Raw genomic sequence first — 22,502 nt, 5'->3', positions numbered from 1 at the left:
ACTTTGCAGTTTTGATCCGCTTTTTAAAAAAGTGTTATTAGAATAATATTTAAATCGCATAGCAACCATTTGGAAACACTCTTGCATCCACATAGCAACGCCCTGCATGGCAACCACTCACTTCATCCTATATAATAAACTTAAACTGAAAAAAAGGCAACATTTCTTATTCTCAAAACTGAATAGATCAATAAATACATACACACTTTAAACTCTTGACAGAGTTATTATAGTTAACTAAAACGAAAAGTCATAAAAAAATCTTTCAATTACTTAATAAAATACACATTAACTGAAATAAAATATTAAAAAGTATATAAACGTATTTTATTTCAGCTAGTTTCCAAGGCAACATTTATTTATTTATTTCATTTATTTTTTATTTTAACTTGATGAACTAAAATAATTAAAAACTAAAACTATAGCAAGCAAAAAAATAAATAAAACTATAAAACAGTTTAACTCTTTAGAGGGTTATTATTCTTAACTAAAATTAAAAGCCATTAAAAAAATAGTTACTTGAAATACAGGTGCATCTCAATAAACTAGAATGTCGTGGAAAAGTTCATTTATTTCAGTAATTCAACTCAAATTGTGAAACTCGTGTATTAAATAAATTCAATGCACACAGACTGAAGTAGTTTAAGTCTTTGGTTCTTTTAATTGTGATGATTTTGGCTCACATTTAACAAAAACCCACCAATTCACTATCTCAACAAATTAGAATACTTCATAACACCAATAAAAAAAAACATTTTTAGTGAATTGGTCAAACAGCAGGTGAGCATATGGACTGGTGTTGTGCTGGGTAGCTCCTCGTTGAGTCATTAATTAAGATATAAGCATTTCTGTCACACGGTGAGTGTCTGTTTTTATGCGTGCCGCTGCATTATTTCTGGTGCCGTCGCATCATGTGTGGACAGTCTGCTAAATCCAGACTGACACTCTGTGTTAATTTTAGCAGCTGTGTTTGTCTAGAGGATCTTCGCAGTGGAAAGCGTGACATTGATTTGGTCTTTTTGGACTTTGAGTGAAAAACACGCAGGTGTTGCATCAGAAAACAGCAGACAGCTGCCTACACAACACCAGCCCTGAATCTGCTCTTCTATTGTAATACGATTTTCCAAATGGAAATTCCTGCCCTTGATTCTTTGCTGTGTTCTCAGAAATATGTCATGTTACATTTTTGCATATTGTCATGAATCCTATATCATGTCCTGAAAACAACAAATTCAGCTGGTCAAAATTTGAGTTAAAGGGATAGTTCACCCCCCCAAAATTTTTTATTTTGCTGTTAATTTACTCAGGTCATCCAAGGTGACTTTTTTTTTCTTCAGTAGAACATTAAAGAAGATTTTTAGCTGAAATTGGGGTCCTTGGTGATTCATAAAATGCAAATCAGCAGCTTCCGGCATTTTGAGAGTCAAAAAAGCATACCAAGGAACATTTAATTTACATTTTATTTACATTAAGGAACATTTTATTTACAACATTATTACCTGTTATCCAGAGTCTCAGGCAAACGGTCTGGAGTGATGCCCGGTTCGCAAGCGAATCATTTGAACCGGTTCTTTTTAGTGAACTAGTTAAACCAGTTCATCAATTCGGACTAAAGCATCTGAATCAGTTCGCGGCTCGAGCAGCACAGATCTATAAGTTACTCAATCAAAATTCACTTTGAGATGCCTGACAGTCACTCCGACTCGAAATGAGCCAAAATAGCAGCATATCTGGTCCTGTGATGAAAGCACTGACTCGGCGCTCCAGTTCCTCTGAACCGAGGAAACAGTTCGACTCGGACCGAAGACCGTTGAACCGCTGATATGAGCATGAGTGAACCGAGGGCTTGAATGAAGGGGCCAAACATTTTTACGGTTTCTTATGGTTTATGTAAAAATGTGAGCTGATGAAGACTAGTTTCATTCACTTTATATGCTATAGACGTGTAAAACATCATTACTGGGTGCTTTAATAATATAATTGTGTATATGTTACGTCATTGCGTGATCACGTAAACAAACTAGTGAATTGAACCAGTTTATAGAAACGAACTGTCTGAAAGAACCAGTTTTTGGATTCAGATTTCCTAATTTGCTTGAGGCTCTGGATTACAGGTAATACTATTAAAATAATGTTCAGTTTCTTGCACAAGATGATCGTTTCACTTCATAAGACCTCAATATATCGTCAGGAGCCACGGGTATTCATTTTGTGTTCCTTAATATGCTTTTAATAATTCTCAAATATGGACAGCTGTTGACTTGCAATTTTATGAATCACCAGGGACCAGGTTTCAGCTAAAAATCTTCTTTACTGTTCTACTCAAGAAAAAAAGTCACCTGCATCTTGGATGGCCTGAGGGGGGAGTAAATTATCAATTAACAATATTCATTTTTGGGTGAATTATCCCTTTAAGATTAAGTTAAGCCATGTAAAACTACTCATAGTTGAAGTTATTTTCTTAATTTCACCACCAGGGTGACAAACAAATCCTCAGCCTTACGCCACACATGCTGCTGTTGTGTTTGGCCCTTAACTGCTGTTTGCAGTTATGTTTAATAGTTATAATTGGATATGACTCTCATTAGGGCGTTTATGATGGGTAGAGAGTGAAATCACTACAGCATCTGCTCTGGGTGTGACGGTGGGATATGAGCAGATGTTATACGTTGATTGAAGCCCAATTGATGAGTGTGTAACATAGCATTACATTACTGCGTGTGTGTGTGTGTGTGTGTTAATGAAAACATATGCTGATTCATCAAACAGGGTTTTTCCTGATGTCAGGGGGTCATAAATGCTGAACGGTAACATTTATAGTGCACACTTTCAGTAAATTATAAATCAATATGTGCTTTCACGACTGGTAAATATAGACCAGTGCAGTTGTGTCAAAAATTAACCTGGAAATGTCATGTGCATTGCTAAGATTGTATTTTGAAACTATGTATTTCATTATTTATTTTAAATATATACACAGTATATGAGTCTATTTAGGTTCTGTTTTCTGGTGTAGTTGTGACCCTGCACTTTGTCTACTCTATATATTTTTCTATTAAGTGTAAATTTTTCAATTCTGTCAATGTCATTTTGATGTCTTGATTATCTATGGCACGTACACTGTAAAAAAATATTTTTTCATAGTTATAAAAATACTATGGCAGTCTTTAAAATTTCATGTTTAATTCAGTGTGTTACTTGCCATTTCTTTGTAAGTATTTGAGTAAATTAGAGATTGAGTATTTGTAAGTAAATTATCACATTATGTGACGGCCTCAAACAGCCAGTCTGAGCTTTTACATGGAAATAAGATTCTCTGCTTTGAGGCAGAAACACAGGGAGAGTGTTTATGATATCTTCACTTCAGGGCTGTTAAAAACATCAAAGTGCTTCTTGAGGACAGAGACGCATCTCATATGGAAAACAGTGTTTCATTTGCATTAGAACGCATCTCAAGAGAATCACGCCTTCAGTTGGCCATGCAGACTTTGCAGTTTTGATCCGCTTTTTAAAAAAGTGTTATTAGAATAATATTTAAATCGCATAGCAACCATTTGGAAACACTCTTGCATCCACATAGCAACGCCCTGCATGGCAACCACTCACTTCATCCTATATAATAAACTTAAACTGAAAAAAAGGCAACATTTCTTATTCTCAAAACTGAATAGATCAATAAATACATACACACTTTAAACTCTTGACAGAGTTATTATAGTTAACTAAAACGAAAAGTCATAAAAAAATCTTTCAATTACTTAATAAAATACACATTAACTGAAATAAAATATTAAAAAGTATATAAACGTATTTTATTTCAGCTAGTTTCCAAGGCAACATTTATTTATTTATTTCATTTATTTTTTATTTTAACTTGATGAACTAAAATAATTAAAAACTAAAACTATAGCAAGCAAAAAAATAAATAAAACTATAAAACAGTTTAACTCTTTAGAGGGTTATTATTCTTAACTAAAATTAAAAGCCATTAAAAAAATAGTTACTTGAAATACAGGTGCATCTCAATAAACTAGAATGTCGTGGAAAAGTTCATTTATTTCAGTAATTCAACTCAAATTGTGAAACTCGTGTATTAAATAAATTCAATGCACACAGAACTTTTTATTTTAGCTAGTTTCCAAGGCAACATTTCTAGTTTTCATTTAGTTTTAACTTGATGTACTAAAATGAATAAGTAAAACTGAAATAAAAATGGATAAAAACTATATAGACGTATTAATAAAACAGCATTACTAAAACCTTCATTAAAATGTCATCAAAATATAAACATACATTTCTAAATATATTAAATAGTGTTTGTTTTTTGTTATTGCAAAAGTCCTTAATCTGAACATCTGTATATAAAGTTGTAGTAATGATGCAGAACTTTAACTCTTTCTGTACAGTTCTCTTTCATCAGCTGGTTCCTGAGTAATTGACCAAAAGGAGAAAAGATTAATTTGCTGGTCGTCTGCTGAGCAGGTTCTCAGGTCGGGTCTGTAAACCGTGACATGATGAGCAGTAGGTGCTGTTTTTGTGGTTTCAGTTAGAAATCAATGTTCATTAATCACGTCAGAAAGCCGCTGGCTGCAGATCTGAGCGCAGGATCGTTGCCCAGCACGGCCGTCATCACAGCGTTTGTACACCACAGCACATTAAAACACACCGCGCTTAACCTGTGCTGATGTGCTCTGGTCTGATACTGTTCATTTAGTTCTGTTAACCAGGATTTACTGGATTAGACACAGACTAAATCCAGACACTTTGCCAAGAATCAGTCACTATGAAGTGTTTTTGGTTACAAGATATTTGCATGCGTCCTAATTATCGCTGTGAGTATGCAGAAACCCTTTTTGCACTTATTGTGAAATGTGCATTTTTTTTGCATTTAATATTTAGCATAAATTACATGCCCTGCAGCTTAAAAAAAACCCTGCCATTTTCAAAAAAGATAAATGCAAACAAAGCGCCATTTAAGACTGTAAATTTCATAGTTGCATAAACAACGTGCTGGTCTTTTATATTAATTTATGTCACAATGCATTAAAGAACAATCTGGTTGTGTTGAATCAAATGTGATCTACAGCACTTTAAATGGATTATACAAAAGGTCATTGTTTTAATTCTCAGTAAGACTTACATTAACGGCTTCAGCTCTGCTTGGGGGTTTAACAGTGTAATGCTAATTGAGGCTGGCGTGACACTGTAAAAAATGTAAAGGTGCTAAATCAAAGTCATAACTGCTCACATTTACACCAGAGTAACTGTCACAAACAGCCATTCGAGAAAACATTATGGATGTTTAGAGGAGGAGGAGGATGCTACAATCACACCCAGAAATGAACATTTGCAGAAAATGTCCTCACCCTCAGGTCACCAAAGATTAGGATGAGTTTGTTTCTTCATCAGATTTGTAGAAATGTAGCACTGCATCAGTGTCTCACCAGTGGATGCTCTGCAGTGAATGGGTGCCGTCAGAATGAGAGTCCAAACAGCTGATAAAAACATCACAAGTAATCCACAGCACTCCAGTCCATCAGATAATGTCTTGAGAAGTCAAAAGCTGAAACAAATCCATCATTAAGGTATTTTTAGCTTTAAATTGTTGCTAAAATATGAGTCCATAATCCATAATAACGCTTCCTCCAGTGAAAAAGTGCATCTCCTGTTGTCTCTCACATCAAAATCCAGCCACATATATGTTCAGAGCTGTTTTGGACTGTTTTAGCTTGTTGATCTGTGCAGATTTCTCGCCTGATTCAGAGCAGACCACGTTTTCACCGGAGAAGCGTTATTATGGATTATGGACTCATATTTTAGCAATGATTTGAAGTTACAAAAAAAGTCTCACTGATGGATTTGTTTCTTACAAACACGCAGCTTCTTGTTTTCTCCAGATGTTAACTGATGGACTGGAGTGGTGTGGATTATTGTGATGTTTTTATCAGCTGTTTGGACTCTCATTCTGACGGCACCCATTCACTGCAGAGCATCCATTGCTGAGACACTGATGCAGTGCTACATTTCTCCAAATCTGATGAAGAAACAAACTCATCTACAGCTTGGATGGCCTGAAGGTTAGTAAATGCTTTTGTAAAAATAGTGTATACTCTGCAGTCATTCAAAGCACATGGATGCAAACCCTCACACACGTGTCCTAATGTGCTGACAGACAAAAAAAACAAAAGAAGGCTGAGACGAGAACACTCCATTATATCTAATAACGTCAATACTACATGTCATGCTTGTGAAAAAAGGGTTTGTAATAAATCAGTGAGGATAAAAATAATAAGTGTGCTCTGCTCCTTCAAATTACCGCTGCCTGGATTTTGTCATGTTCACCATTTTTCCGGTGTCATTAAAGCCCGAGTGGAGAGCAGTTAAAAAGCTCTTTGCATTTATTTTGACACAAAGGCAGATGGTGTTGCGGGCGCCAGAACAATGCTGACTTTATTGGAAATTACTTTATAAAAATGTAACGTATATTGCAGAACCGCAGCAAAAATGCAAAGTGGAAACAGCCTTGACTTGATGAAAGACCAAACAAAGGTATAGTTGAAAGCAAATGTGTTACATAAGACAGAAAATATCATAAATTAATTTACATAAATAGGTTAACTGAAATGAAAACTAAAACAATTGTTGAAATGTTCCATGGCAAAATTTCTAATTTTCATTTAGTTTAACTTGATGTATTAAAATAACTAATTTTAAAACTGAAATGAAAATTTGTAAAACAAAAAAAATATATAACATTTTTTAAAAAATGATTAAAATTTACAAAAACACACAACAAAATTGCAAAAATTTTAACTAAAATTAAAATGATAAGGAAAATATTAAAAATAAAAACGAATTCAAAATATTTACATCTTGTTGCAAAGGCAACATTTTTTATTTTAGTTTAGTTTAACTTATTGTACAAAGATAACATACTAAAACTGAAACGAAACTAAATAAAAAGTACTTTTTTAAAAAATGATTAAAATGTACAAAACACAACAAAATTAAAAAACTGTAACTAAATTTAAAATAAAAACAGAAAATATAAAAATAGAAGCTAATTCCTTTTTTTCCCCAACTAGTTGCCAAGGCAAAATTTCTTATTTTCATTTAGTTTAACTTGACATAGTAAAATAGCTAAAACTAAACATGAAGTGAAAGTTAATAAAAACTATATACATGTTTAAAAAATGTACTAACATTTTTACTAAAGTATAAAAATTCAAACAAATTCAAAATATTAATAAAAAATATAATAGTATCTCAATAATACTATAATAACACTTGATATGCAAAGTCAACGTTTTCTTGTGGCTTAAACAGTAGAGCCTGGCGCTTGCAACACCAAGGCTGTGGGTTCGATTCCCGGGGAATGCATGAATTTAAAAAAATGAATACTTTGAATGCAACGTAAGTCACTTTAAATAAATGCATATTGGTCTAGTTACTAATATGCATGGGCTAAATGCCACAAAATTCCAATTTTGAATTAACTGGGTCTTTAAATACTTTGAATAATGTGAAATTAAATCAGCCACCCCCTAGTGGCAACCCGCTGTTTTCATCAAATGTGGCCTCCAGGTAATGTGGTCAGACTCATCTTTCATCAGTCGAATCCAGTCTTAGGCAATGAAAGTTATGAGCTTTCTGCTAATTTAACATCATAGGCAATTACTGGATCTCAAAAGGAAATATGGCATCTAATGGCAGGGTTTTAAAGTCTGGTCGTGTTGCATGAGTGTCAGTGGTGTTTCACCCGGAGGTGTGGCTTTCTGTAAGAAAGAGAAGTAAGAGAAATGTAAAAACGATGTTCTGTGGGTAAACATTATTGCACACTTTCAATTAAAGAGTGAGTCCTCGACTGCCCATTATTTCAGAGCTCCGGGAACAGAGTAATGATGAAGAAAGGAAAGCACAGTATTAATGACTCCAGAACAAGCGCATGCAAACAAGCTCGTTATTGCAGAAGTGACTTGTTCCTCACGGTGCTTTCATACCTGCTGTGTAAGATTTGACCAGATCCTCAGGGAAGAAAATCTCTGAGGTTTTTGAGGTTATATATGATATATTTTGATTCATCCAGAAATCATATTCACACAGACAGATAAGAGCACGTCATGAAATGAAGGGCATCACAGGAATGAGTTATTCACACAGACAAATATGAGATGAAGTGATGTTCAGACATTCAGAGATACTTTATTATATTTTATAAATGGGTTGTAAAGAAGAATGTTTGTTCGTCTCACCATGTAAAAGGTTAATGTGCTATAAAACACATCATGAAAGACCTTCAGCATTTACACATCAAACCGCTGTTACACAACGTGACATTAACTATATCGTTAAAAGAAAATGAATTCATCTCAGGAAAGGTCGATGGCTTCTGTTGTTCATTTATTATCAGATGTGATTTCTATGCGATGATATTTCCAGCAGTTTCGCACCTGCCATTTGTTATTAAATCAAACCGATCAATACATGTCATTTATCACAAGAAGCATTTATGGCTAGCACTTTGTAATGTTCATTAACAGCGCATTAGCAGCTCAAACATATTATTCATTTACAATTTACAATTCAATTAAATTAATTTACAATTTACAATTCAATTTACAATTATTTCGATAATTCTGCGGTCGCTAAGGTGTCCTGGGTGGTTGCTAGGGAGTAGCTAAGGTGTTTTTTTTCACTTCCTTTGAACATTTTTACCATTTGAATGTAAATAATGATCTTTTGAGGTACTAATGCAGTTGCTAAGGTGTCGGGTGGTTGCTAGCGAATTGCTAAGGTGTCCTATGTGGTTGTTAGGGAGTTGCTAAGGTGTTTTTTAATTATTTTCAATATTTTTCAACATTTGATTGTAAATAATGATCTGGTGAGGTGCTTATGCAATTGCTGAGGTGTCCTGGGGGGTTGCTATGGAGTTGCTAAGGTGTCCTATGTGGTTGTTAGGGAGTTGCTAAGGTGTTTTTTAATTATTTTCAATATTTTTCAACATTTGTATGTTAATACTGATCTTTGAAACTAATGCAGTTGCTGAGGTGTCCTGGGTGGTTGCTATGGAGTTGCTAAGGTGTCTTGGGTGGTTGCTAGGGAGTTGCTAAGCTGTTCCGAGTGTTTGCTAGGGAGTTGCTAAGGTGTTTTTCAGTTATTCTCAACTTTTTTTTTTTATTTGAATGTAAATAGTGATATGTTGAGCCTCTTATCTGGTTGCTAAGGTGTTCTGAGTGGTTGTTAGGGAGTTGCTAAGGTGTTTTAAAATTATTTTCAATATTTTTCACCATTTGTATGTAAATACTGATCTTTTAAAGTACTAATGCGGTTGCTGAGGTGTCCTGGGTGGTTGCTATGAAGTTGCTAAGGTGTCTTGGGTGGTTGCTAGGGAGTTGCTAATCTGTCCAGAGTGTTTGCTAGGGAGTTGCTAAGGTGTTTTCCCACTTATTTTCAACATTTTTCTACATTTGAATGTAAATAGTGATCTTTTGAGGTGATAATCTGGTTGCAAAGATGTCCTGGGTGGTTGCTATGGAGTTGCTAAGGTGTTTTTTGAGGACATTCGGGAATGTTCTTATTGTTTAGTGTATAATACGTTTAGCTTTATATAAAACCATGGAAGTTGATTTGCATTCACTAAGTAAACGTATGTGTGTGTTTGTACATTTTCCAGCAAATTAACTCCTGCGTTCAAAGCCTGAGACTGTAAATGTACTCGTGACAGGTGTCTCAGACATTCTGTGAGCTTGCATGAGGATCTTCAGACTGACTCGGTGTGTTAGTTGACGTGTGTGTTCTCACATGTGAGTTTAATGAATAAATACCGTCATGAGAAGAGCGGCGTGTCCACTTATTTTCAACATTTTTCTACATTTGAATGTAAATAGTGATCTTTTGAGGTGATAATCTGGTTGCAAAGATGTCCTGGGTGGTTGCTATGGAGTTGCTAAGGTGTTTTTTGAGGACATTTGGGAATGTTCTTATTGTTTAGTGTATAATACGTTTAGCTTTATATAAAACCATGGAAGTTGATTTGCATTCACTAGGTAAACGTGTGTGTGTGTTTGTACATTTTCCAGCAAATTAACTCCTGCGTTCAAAGCCTGAGACTGTAAATGTACTCGTGACAGGTGTCTCAGACATTCTGTGAGCTTGCATGAGGATCTTCAGACTGACTCGGTGTGTTAGTTGACGTGTGTGTTCTCACATGTGAGTTTAATGAATAAATACCGTCATGAGAAGAGCGGCGTGCTGATGGCTGATGACATGCGGGCTAATTGCTCAGCGGAAATGTCAGCCGTATGCTGGTGAAGGAGAGTCAGTCGCTCAACTAATAAATGTCACTTGCTTGCTTTGGCTTCACATTTAACACTCCCGAAGCTACAGTATATTAGCACATGCAATAGAAATAATAAAAAGCAAATCTATCAGTAGCCTCCTGCTATTACACCGATGCTTTGAAAACTAGTACACAGACATCAGTTTGTTTGTTTTTATTGAGATCTGCTTGAAGCATATGTGATATGATTATAGTTTTAGTCATTAGTCTTTGATGGCTCGCAATAATTCTGTGACAAATTTTTTTGTGAAATATGCATCTTTCACTTTGCAAAATTATGTATTTGTCATTTGGGGCTCATGTTCATGCATTGCAGAAATATTGTGTTGCTCCTTTACTGTTTCTAATCATCGTGAGTGATTGCGGTCTTTTAGACTGTCTGTATCAAGACAAAGTTAAAAAGGAGAGGGGATTAAATTCAAACAGCTATTAATATCCACACAGTGCATTATTATTGTTCTATATTGAGAAGACAGTTCAGCTGTTCAGGGATTCTTGAGTTTGTTCAATGGGCTCTTTAATACATTTGTGCAGAGCGCCACCTATTGACCACTTACCATTAATCATTATATGAGCAAGAGAAAAAAATCACTGAATAATTACAATGTTTTTCCATTGAGATACAATTAATATTTGAATTAGTTTATTTATTTATTTGTTCATTTTCATTTTAATTAGATAAAGATTTAGTCTGGACAATAGATCTGTCCTTATAGTGCATATTACAGTAATAAATACTTCATTTTAGCTTTCGTGTCCAGAGCTTTACAAAGACAAAATTACTTATAGATTTGATTATAAGTAATAAGCCTTTTTATTGCATGTGCTACTAAAAAAAACAATTGATTTATCAATTGATGGCCTTGATTGACCTGATTGATCTAGTTTCTCTTTGCATTGAAATGCTGCTTGTTTATGAGTGACACCGTCCTTTTCTGCAGTATTTGACTTTATCGTAGTTATCATGAGGTCATTGTAAGAGGTAAAAACACAGATAACGATGCCACATCATGTGAAGAGGCTTTTTCAGTATCACTGTGCTGATCTTTGATCTATATTGAGCTCCAGTCAAACATTGACCCGAGAGTCATAAAGTTACATCACTCACCAGAAACATTCAAGAGACCCGCTGCTGGAGGGCCAAACATGATGCCGGGAGAAAATGAAGGAATTAAACTTTTACACAAATATTTCAGAATACATCTGAATTCGAAAAATAATAATCCATAACAGCTGATTAACAAATACTCTGTTGTTGTAGTGGATGCATCTCACCGTGTACTCATGATCCAGATGAGACTGAGAAAATGGATCCTGGACAGACTTCTGAGACATACATGCAACCATAAAATACACAAATCTAAGACTTACAGTAAATGCAAGTTTGCCTTCATACTTGATACATTTTGCATAATGCAGGCTTGTTAGCTTTAATTTGATTGCGCATATGGCGATTGATTGGATTGGGTAGAATTGATTTGCGTGGAGAGAAAAAACTTTTCAATCAGAACAACCTGTATTCAAATGACAATAATTTAGTTTATATTTTTATCTTGAATACTGTTTGCAAACTGTATGCATTGTGCCCTATGTTTTTTTTTTTACAGACATTAAATCAATAGTTATATCTCAGCATTCACCGTGGCGCCATGCTTATATGTTGTGGACACTTTACTAATTACATACCGTGACATTTGCACAATATTTAAATATTGACCTGAGAGTCATAATGTTACACCACACCTGAGTGGGCGGAGTCAGGCTTTAAAAGGCTTCTCCTGAAACTTCCTCCTGCTCTTTGCTTCGGGAAGGACGGAATAATCTTCCAGCTACAGTAAGAGACGACAGGTATGTTTTGAATCATTTCCTGTGATCATTTCAGTTTTTACAATTACGATGTTCGTGCATGAGAAATAAACTATCAACTGACATGCAAATGAATATGTGTTTTTATTCAGTCATTTACATGCACAAACATACATGCTGCAAAGGCAGGGTTTTCATGCACATCTAACAAATAAGTATTAAGATAAAGAGTAATGCATTTTGTCATTGTTTACTGTATTGCGTTGTACTAGTCTGCACAATAAAGCTTAATCTAATCAACTGAAGAATAAAATGTAAGTAAACCGAAATAAAAGGTATTGGAAATTTTGTTCACCATAAAGCAGTGTGCTGCTGTCTATTCAACCGATTTAAGCCACAATGCCAGCACCTGGTGTGTGTTTAAACATCTTGTCGGAGCGTCATCTCAAGGATGGACAGGGATCTCCCAACAATCCTGAGAAGTTCCTGGATCAGGACTTCCACCGGCTCAAGCAGTTGTGCCTGAAGGAAAGACTGGGATTCGTAGACAACTTGTTCCCGCCAGAGATGAAATCCATCGGTTTGGGTCCCTTGAAGCGTGACGACCTCTGGAGAGTCGTGTGGAAAAGACCACATGTATGTGAACATCTTCACGCACAAACTCCATCAGTTACTGATTGTAGCAGATCATGAGAGTCGTGCACATAAAATGTGAAGTAGCTTAAAGTCATTCGAAATGTAAATGCTAATGCAAATCATGAAGGTTTTTCTTGACTAGTGTGATGCCTAGTTGATGTGGACTTCAGGGCATGAGCGGTAGTAGGGCCTAATATTCACAGCAAAGGAACTGCAGAGTCATGCATGCTTTTCTGTTTAGTTTAGTTTCTATTTTCAGACTAGAATTAAAAACTTAGGTCTCTCTGCTGTTTTTTTAGTGATTTGTGCCCTTGTGATTGTGTGTGATCTGCTGTAAAGTGTGAAATGAATCATCTGTTTCCTTCAGGAACTGGTGCCAAACCCTGTTTACATTGTTCAAGGAGCTTCGAGGTTTGATTTCATCCAGGGCCGTTTAGGTAGGTCTGATATGATATGTTGTGTGATTACAAGCTACAAGTGAAGATTTGGTGAAGGTCATGCAATAATCTGTAATGTAATTATGTGTAATTTAATGTTAATGCAAAATTCCCACCAACGTCCATACCAAACTTGCAGTGCGTCCTGAGTGCCCACATTAAAAAATTCATTCGAAAAATCAATTTTAAACACATCGATGCAACTAACTAAAGCAAAAGTGAAACATTATCATTTATAGATGATGAAAATTTCAAAGGTCGCAGGTCTCAACCACTTTAACAGATTGCAATAAAGCAATAAATTGGTCAAACAGGTGTGTACTGTATGTACAATGAATATTAACAGAAAATGTAAACAGACATTTTTAAAGGAATAGAAGTTAAACACAGTCATTAGGTCAAATGAAAAAGTTGGAGTAGAGTTGAACCCTCTGGTGTTGTTCGGTCATTTTAGTCAAAAAAAAAAAAAATTTGGAAATTTAAAAAATCACTACTTAATTGGAATGGTACGACACTCCACACTCCCAAAATGATAAAAAAAAAAAAATTGTCACACTTGTGTTGTTCATGTTGTTCATATGAATAGAAAATAGGCAAAAATGCAAAGATGTTTTTGTGTGTACAATCTACAAATCAGCCACAATGCAGAAAAAAAAATTGCACAGCAATGAAGGTGTGACAAACTTTTGCCTGAAAACACTGCTCAGTAACTAAGGAATACACAGCACTGAAAATATATGACTATACTGGCATGTAATGGCTAACCATGGTATTACAGATGATTTTATTTATTTTATTTCCACATGGTGAAACAAATCTGCCTCAGTTTAATGGATTTTAAATACTTTTCCTCTATTTTAAGTTAAATACTGCATTAATTAAAAAATTATATACAACTGTTTTTTTTTTTTTTCTACATTTTATACCGAAAATAGTCCATAATTTAGATATGAATATTAATTAATAACATGAAATACACTCAAAATGCTACATATTAAAGAAAAAACATGATTGAAATATAGTATATTTATTTCACAAAAATAAAAATACTACACGATTATGGCCTCTGGTCAGTTTCACAAGTGTGGCTCTCAAATGAACAATACCAGAGGTTAAACAATCCAGTTGCATGCAGCTGTTTTCCACTTTACAGCGTTCTAATGTGTTTGACAAATATATATTCTGTGTGTGTGTGTGTGTGTTTGTAAGGTAACTGCTGGTTTCTGGCATCCGTTGGAGCTCTTACGTTTCAAAAACGAATCATGAAGCATATTATCCACGATGAACAGAATTTCTCTGTGGATTATGCAGGAATATTTCACTTTAAGGTAAACATTTAAACCATTTTTGGGGAAACTATTCCTTTAAGAGTTAAGGCTTCTATATTTTCTTTAACAGCTGAACTGTCATCTTTTGTTTTCAGTTCTGGAGGTTTGGATCATGGGTGGATGTCGTTATTGATGACAAGCTACCAACCGTTGACGGCCAACTCGTCTTTGTTCAGTCCAAAGCACCAAATGAATTCTGGCCTGCTTTGTTAGAGAAAGCTTATGCCAAGTATGTTTCAGTTTAATAACAGACTGTTTCTAAGAGCACATGTCTTTTGATAAACTTATATTGCAATATATTATTTTTCATTATTAACAGTAATTTTATATTGCACTATCTTTTGCTTCAAGAGTTGAAATTAACAAGCTTTTATGAATCAGAACTTTTTTAGAAATGTCTATGGAGAAAATAAATGGTAAAAAAACTTCTGAAAATCCTGTCCTGACCATTATCATCTAAATTTTTTCCAGAGTGTGTGGCTCTTATGCGGATATGGATGCGGGAAGCATATCAGAAGCTCTCATGGACTTCACCGGTGGCCCACACATGAACATTAAATTAAGTGAAGCTTCAGGAAAGCTGTGGGACTCCATGAGACGAGCCAGCCAATCAGAATCCCTGATGGGATGTGGTACTCCTGGAGGGGTAAAGATTGAGTTTTTAATATTACAAAACAATGCAATTATTTATTTTTTAAAACCGTTAAAATATATTCATTGATGCGTTATTGTTATATCATGCTTGCTGCAAGTGAACCAATATTTCATGTCGTCTGGGACGAATTTTTGAGGATGAAGGCATGTCACAACCTGAAAAAATGGATGTTGCAACCCGTTATTTTATATTTGGCACAAATGCATATGTTTGAATGTAATATTTAATATCCAGAAATCTCATGCGTTTAATTTCTAATTTGACTTGCATTTACCAACTGATGAATTTGCACCAAAATACAATAGAGTTTGATTGGACACAAACGAGACATGGGAAGCATTTTATTCTCCTCCCTTTTAAAATGTGTCAAGTTTATTCATATATAAGCTCATTTCCACCATGGAATAAAAATATTTCAAAAGTAATTTCCTGTATATATTGCAATTTTGAATTTTTCTCAGAATTCTGAGTTTAAAACTTGCAATTCTGTTTTTTGTTTCTGCTGCAGAATAATAATAATAAAAAGGTTATTGCTACTTTTTATCTCACAATTCTGTCTTTTCTTGCAGAAGTGTGTTTATACCTCACACAGCTGGATTTTTATTTAGTAATCCTAAGAAAAAAAGTCAGAATTCTACAATTCTTTTATTTTATCATTTGTATTTAGCATTGTTTCCCCCTGCATTTAAGAACAGACCAGCCTACCTGCTAAAAGCCATACAAACACGATCACAATAGTCCTAAAATCTCCTTATTCCTTTAGCAAGCAGGTCTACTGCAGAATAACGTGTTGCCCAATGGCCTTGTGGAAATGCATGCGTACACGGTCACAGGAGTCGCAGAGGTGAGAACAGTTCTGACCTGGTTTACAGTTTTGAAGTGTTTAGTATCTTTCTGCTCAAATAAGTTGATAAGCAAGTGTTTCCTGTGATCTAATGAGGTGTTCTCTCACAGGTTGTATGTAAAGGTCATCCAGTGAAGCTGGTGAGGATCTTTAACCCTTGGGGTCACGGAGAGTGGAAGAGTGACTGGAGTGACAGGTCTGAATCCTTCTGTTTGAATGAAAATGTCTCTATAATTTATCTATATATCACTATATAAATCAGCATCTGACATCTTGTTAATCTGGTCTCTTTAGATCCCCTTTGTGGGAACTTGTACGGCCTGAGGACCAAAACTACAAAATTGTGCTTGACAATGGAGAATTCTGGTAAGCAGAAATAAACATCTAAAGTCTCTAAAGTTATTTTAGATCAATGTTTTTTTTTTTTTTTTTTTACATCTCTTGGTTTTCTTGCTTTTTATGGATATAGTGCATAGTTGCACGTCACTATATTTACAGCAGGCTTTCTGTCTCTGCAGGATGTCAATGGATGATTTCTGCAGGAATTTTTCAGATATGAATATATGCTGTTCGGATGTGAACGTTTTTACTGGATCTCATTCTTCATCCTGGAAAACTGAAGTTCACAGAGGCCACTGGGTGATTGGAACAACAGCGGGCGGCTGCTCAAATGACATAGGTAATATAACTATTTTATTTCATTCTTATTACATCTATTTTAATTATGACTATGAATAGTACTGTTTGTTTAAGCATAAAGATGCAAATCATGTCAGAATAGGACAATTTACTGAAAATCACTTTATATACTGTATGGGTTTATTCAAATGTTGATTGCACTGTTTCAAATTTTAGTGTGAAATTACAGTATATTCCAGGTTAATAATTGCATTACTTTCACAGTGGGACTTCTCTTGGATCTAACAGCACTCTCAGAAATCATAATGGTCATAATCATAACAGCATCATAATGTGTTTCTACAGTGCATATATACTATGAAGGCACCCAGCATGCAATGGAGTTTTTAAATTCTTGTTGGTTTTATTTGCGTTATTGAATTTGTTTTTGGTTCACTTTTAGCAGTTTGTGTTGGTGGTTTATTTGGTAATGTTGGTTTATGTTGTAAGTGTCGTTTTTATTTGTTGAGTGTTACCATTGGTGTGTTTTGTATGTCGAGTATGATGTCACATCTTTCAAAGACGTTTCTCAGGAGTTGCTTCACTATTGTGAAAGATCCACCCACAAACAGTTATGAAAATGAAATAAGTTGCTAAAATGAAATCTTCATGCTCACTTAAAGTCAGACAATTAGTTTATTTCATATTCAAGCTTGTCATCATTTTAACAAATGTTTTCATTTGTCACATTTTTTTTTTTAACTTATCACATTAAATTTGGACCGCAAACTCAGGAGAAATACGATATCTTTTGGTTTGGGGCTGTAGAGTCTACGGAGATGATGAGATGAGAGGAAAAATCTAACATTTTATAAGTAGGATTCTGCTTATAATGTTTGTGTTTGCCCAGAAAATGTAACAACAAATTTTGTGAGCGAATGCAAAAGCAATTAAATTAGGGGTCGACCGATTATCAGCACCGATATTACGATTTTTTATGGTTATCGGTATCGGTCATTTTCAAAACCAATTTGCCGATAAAATAATTTAAAAGCATTTAAAGAAAGCTTTCGTCAGAGCCCTTGTTATTCTTAATTTTGATATAAATTTTCATTTTTACACCAGACATAAATATCGGTTCAAAATATTGGTTATCGGTACTTGATCTGTAATAATCGGTATCAGCCAACCCCTAAATGCATTTTTTTCCTGATGGTCAGATGTCAGATGGCTCCTATTGATATTTTCTAATAATGTTTTGCTAACATTCCCATTAAGTTAGGAAAATGTTATTTCGGAATGCTCTCTGAACATTCCAAATGTACAGTTTTTTTTCTTGGTTATCATTTTGCAAACATTATTGGAATGTTACTTTTGAACATTCTGAAACAAGTAGTATCATTTAAATGTTAGACAAACGTCGAACTGAAACGTTTTAGAAAAAAAATGCTTCATGAACATTTTATAATTAATATTTTTGTTCTAATGTTTTAAGAACATTAGTAAAGACCAGGTACCTTTAAACAAACATTCTATTAATGTTACTGGAAGAAAGTAATATAACTTTGAGAGAACATTAGGGATGTTCTAAGAATGTTTCCTGTTGCATCTTAATCCTTTAAGATTTAAAAAAAGTTTTGTTTTTTAAGTTCTATTTAAAAGTTCTATTTTGAAGTTACCATGGCTACTAAACAGATTGGATAGGAATCTGAGTTAGAACACTTCTAGACTACCAGTCTCTTTCTTTTCTTGCATTTATAGACAGTTTTTCAAAAAATCCCCAGTTCCGTGTGACTCTGAAGGAGACTGTTGAAGACCCCAGAGATGAAAGCTCTCCGAATCTTCTCGTGTCTCTCATTCAGAAATCTCACAAGAGAAACAGGCACTTGGCAACCAATTTTCATATTGGCTTTAACATTTATGAGGTTTGTAGAAATGTATTCTGACAGCTTCTGAATTTGCAAAAGACTTTCTTCACTTGAATGACCATTTATATTTGTTTTCTGTAACTCCTACAGGTTCCAGCTCATGTACGTATTTAACATATTCCTGAAACACTTGGTTGAATTTTGGGTTTGGTTTGCAGAGACAGAATAATCAATATTGCTCCTTATTCGGCAGTTAAAGGACCAAATCGGAAAATTCCCTGCCTCATTCTTCAGAAATGCCCGTCTCGTTGGAAAAAACGAATCCTACATAAATGCTCGGGAAATCATGGAGTTTTTCAGATTCAAAGCAGGCGAATACCTCATCGTTCCTTCAACTTTCCAGCCAAACGAAGCTTCATCCTTCCTTCTGACAGTCTATTCAAAGACAGAAGCCATCATTGAGTAAGAGTTTATGCATATTAATCCGGGATATGAGAAACTATTTACAGCAAACATAAAAAAATTACTTGCATCAGCTTTAGTAGTATAATTTAATGTAGTATTATTGGACTACAGTATTAAAGATTTTGATATTGTGTTTTCAGAGACAGTTCTGGATATGGCATTACAAGAACAAAGGTATATCACAGCTTGGGCTGTATGCAAATAAGAGTTTTGAAAGTACATATATTTTCAACTGATCTCTATTTTTCTCAGATTATTCCCAGGGATAATGATGAATCCTTCCAGCTCTTTCCACAATATGCAGATAAGGTACACGTGACTCTTTTAACAGTTCTGGATTATGAGGGAATGTGACTGTTTATAATCAGAAAATGCAGCTGAAAGTAACAAAAATAGCCCAGATATTTAAAACGAACAGGAAGTTATGTAACATTTGATATATGTCATGTAAAATCAAGTCATAATTGTCTGTTTATGTAAGTATGGAGAGCTGGACACTGAGCGACTTCAGAGACTTCTGAATGAGAATCTTTATGCAGGTGACGCTTCTAGAGAAAAGTCACAATATAAGCTCATTTTGAAATCTCATAATGCTGTTTTGCTTCTAGTGATGTCTGATTCTGCGCATGTTTTGGTCTGCTCTTTCAGGACATTCACAGAAAACAACAGGATTCAGTTTGGATTTGTGTAAGAGCTTGGTGGCGCTGATGGATGTATCCTCAACTATGAAGGATCAGAGTGAGAAAAGGCTTTCAGGGATCTGTGTTTCAGACACTTGTGCATGCTTTTAAATTATAGAACAAAAAAATCACATTAATTATATTTGACAAGTTTCATGATAATCTTTAACAATAAATACAGCTCAGTGTCACTGGGAGGCTGAGTGAATTTGAATGCCTCCGTTTGTGGAAACGTGTGGTTTTTCTAAAGGTAAAGGTCAACAAATTTCTACATGTTTTATCGTCACATATTCTTTTTTCAAAATGCATGTTATGTAAGTAAAATGGGTTGCAATTTCTCTCTGGTCTGTTTCTCAGGACATTTTCTATGGCATGGATGTTTCGCACACTGGAAGTCTGTCTCTTAATGTACTCAGAAATGCTCTTAAGGTTGCAGGTAACTTTATTTTCTCGAAGTTTTCTCTAACTTAAGACCGAGTTAACTCAACTATGTTCTCAACTGATCCTGAAGTCATAAATGTTACATCACCATTTAATCACTTAACATACAAAGCAATAGAATGGATATGCTGATATTTTGGATGTTTTCAAGGGTTTATATTGAGTGACAGTATGCTGAATCTCATGGCTGTACGATACGGTGACTCCAGTGGTGAAATTACACTAGAAAACTATGTTGTACTTGTCCTGCGCATGGATTGCATGGCCAGTGAGTCTAATCTTTAGCCTATTGTGCACTAGATTGCAGTTCAAAATATTGTGTACAATAAAAATCCTAATAGCTTGATTAGAACTTAACTTTGATCATTTGTGTGTCATAAAGATAATTAAATGACTGCATAACATCCACACCTAACCTCTGTAGTGCATTATATCCTTGTCGTGTCTGATTTATGTCACTTGCTATCATTAATGCACACTCACTATATGTAAACTCTTATTATCACCAGAAACATTCAAGAGACTCTCTGCTGGAGGGCCAAACATGATGCTGGGAGAAAATGAAGTAATGTTTTTAATGCAAATATTTAATTAATCAGAATTCATAGTAAGATGAATAAAAATAATAATTCATAACCGTTAATAAACCAGTACTCTGTTGTTATAGTGGATGCATCTCACCATGTACTCATGATCCAGATGAGACTGAGAAAATGGATCCTGGACAGACTTCTGAGACATACATGCAACCATAAAATACACAAATCTAAGACTTAAATGCAAGTTTGCCTTCATACTTGATACATTTTGCATAACGCAGGCTTGTTCATTATAATTGATTTGATTTTGCATATGGTGATCAATTGCAATGTGCATTTTATTAAACAGCAGAGAGTTTAGTTTGTTTAAATAAAGTTTTCAGTCAGAAACTCTTTCATTCAGGTGACAAACTAATCTAGTTAGCACTTTTTAACAAAATGAACAAACCTCACACTGTCAGCAATTAGGAAAATCTGTTTGCTGTACTGTTCTACATATGTTTAACAACCAATAAATCAACACTCAGTACCTCATAATTCACTGTTATATCATGCTTACATGTTTTTGACACTTAACTGCTTTACACTTACAGTAAAACTCAGTCTAACGCCATGAGAACTTGAATAAATACATGTTGGACTCCAATTAATGAATCCTACCACAATAAAGGCTTAGCTCATGAATAGTAATTAGAAACTGTGATGTCTGCCTAATAGATAATAAGCCGAAGCCTCACAAAGGTTACATATCCAAATATAATGATATAATCAGTTTATTATAACAAAACGTTTCCACATACCAAGATTCAGTCCCGCCGAACAGAACTAGCCACAAAAAAACAATTGAAGGAGAAACACTGAATCGTACATTACATAGCCAATATTATTATTATAGCCTTTAAAAACAAAACATGTTTAAATAACTGTAAATCTTCTGAAATAGGCTTATCCTGAGGAGAGTAGATGTCAAATTGAGTAAATTCAAGCAAAAGGCCATAGAAGTTGGACTTAGTCAAGTAGATGGCTTGCAAAGTTAACTAACTTGTGACTTTTGTGTTTACAATCAGGGATTTTATCTCTTTGACCCATTTCTATTTACCATGGTTTTTACATGATACTCCAAGGTAGTTAAAATACCATGGTAAATGTCCAAAAACATGGTCCTTTTAGTAGTGTTTCTTGGTTGTGATAGTTAATCAATCACACCTTTGAACAGGATTGGAACCTGCAACCTTCCAGTATTTTTTTTTTACCTCGTATATTAAGGATATAAATATTGAGCAATTCAGTTTTTTACTCTACTTTTACCTTGAAAGACATCGTATATTGTCATGCATTGTCATATTTTCTCTTTGCTGAGTGAATCTTAGGAATTACAGGTCCAGGTCAAATTCTCCCTCATTATAGTAATGAATCACAATTTTTTAATTTTGAGTGTATGTGGGTTGATGTTTAAAATAACTAACAATTTAAATAACGTATAACTGTTTATAGTTACAGTTATGACAAGCAAATGGGGAAATATTTGTAAGTGACATGAAAACAATGTCTTGGGCTGAAATATGACCTATAGTTATTCTTCAGACCTGCAAGATCCTCCCATAATGATGTAAGTTATTTTGTTTTGGAAAGCAAATTTTCAAATGTACAGTTACGTTTATGCATTGAGCAGGCACTTTTATCCAAATGCATTAGTAAGATCAGCAAAAGAGGTAAATGATAGAAGTCTTTGTACTCTTCCTTTATAAATGATTATGATGTTTTGCTTGTTGTAGCAGTAGACAGTAGCAGACTCACCCTCGTCTCTGTCTATGTACTCAGGGTGGGACATGACTGATAACAAAAG

General features: G+C 34.6%; 1 protein-coding gene across 2 annotated transcripts; it reads left to right on the top strand.

The window, feature by feature from the left end:
- Positions 1-12,119: 12,119 nt before the first annotated feature.
- Positions 12,120-21,432, top strand: LOC107594100 (calpain-14). Of its 2 annotated transcripts, none has more exons than XM_016284050.1 (22): positions 12,120-12,187; positions 12,508-12,781; positions 13,149-13,218; positions 14,428-14,546; positions 14,642-14,775; positions 15,018-15,192; positions 15,965-16,045; positions 16,156-16,241; positions 16,340-16,411; positions 16,564-16,724; positions 18,425-18,588; positions 18,682-18,693; positions 18,785-18,993; positions 19,137-19,170; positions 19,249-19,305; positions 19,478-19,535; positions 19,645-19,709; positions 19,858-19,926; positions 20,034-20,112; positions 20,269-20,385; positions 20,627-20,682; positions 20,785-21,431. In XM_016284050.1, the coding sequence occupies exons 2-22, from the start codon at positions 12,545-12,547 to the stop codon at positions 20,809-20,811; spliced, it is 2,082 nt and encodes a 693-aa protein (XP_016139536.1). In that variant the 5' UTR covers positions 12,120-12,187; positions 12,508-12,544; the 3' UTR covers positions 20,812-21,431. The 2 variants fall into 2 exon arrangements, with proteins under 2 accessions (XP_016139536.1, XP_016139537.1); XM_016284051.1 differs by having other exon boundaries at positions 12,141-12,187; positions 12,511-12,781; positions 20,785-21,432.
- The last annotated feature ends 1,070 nt before the right edge of the window (positions 21,433-22,502 follow it).

The sequence above is a fragment of the Sinocyclocheilus grahami genome, unplaced genomic scaffold (genome assembly GCF_001515645.1).
Source record: "Sinocyclocheilus grahami isolate Dianchi unplaced genomic scaffold, SAMN03320097.WGS_v1.1 scaffold179.1, whole genome shotgun sequence".
Taxonomy (NCBI): Eukaryota; Metazoa; Chordata; class Actinopteri; order Cypriniformes; family Cyprinidae; genus Sinocyclocheilus; species Sinocyclocheilus grahami.
Note: the sequence above shows the minus strand (reverse complement) of the source record. Positions and strands in the feature narration are given on the sequence as shown.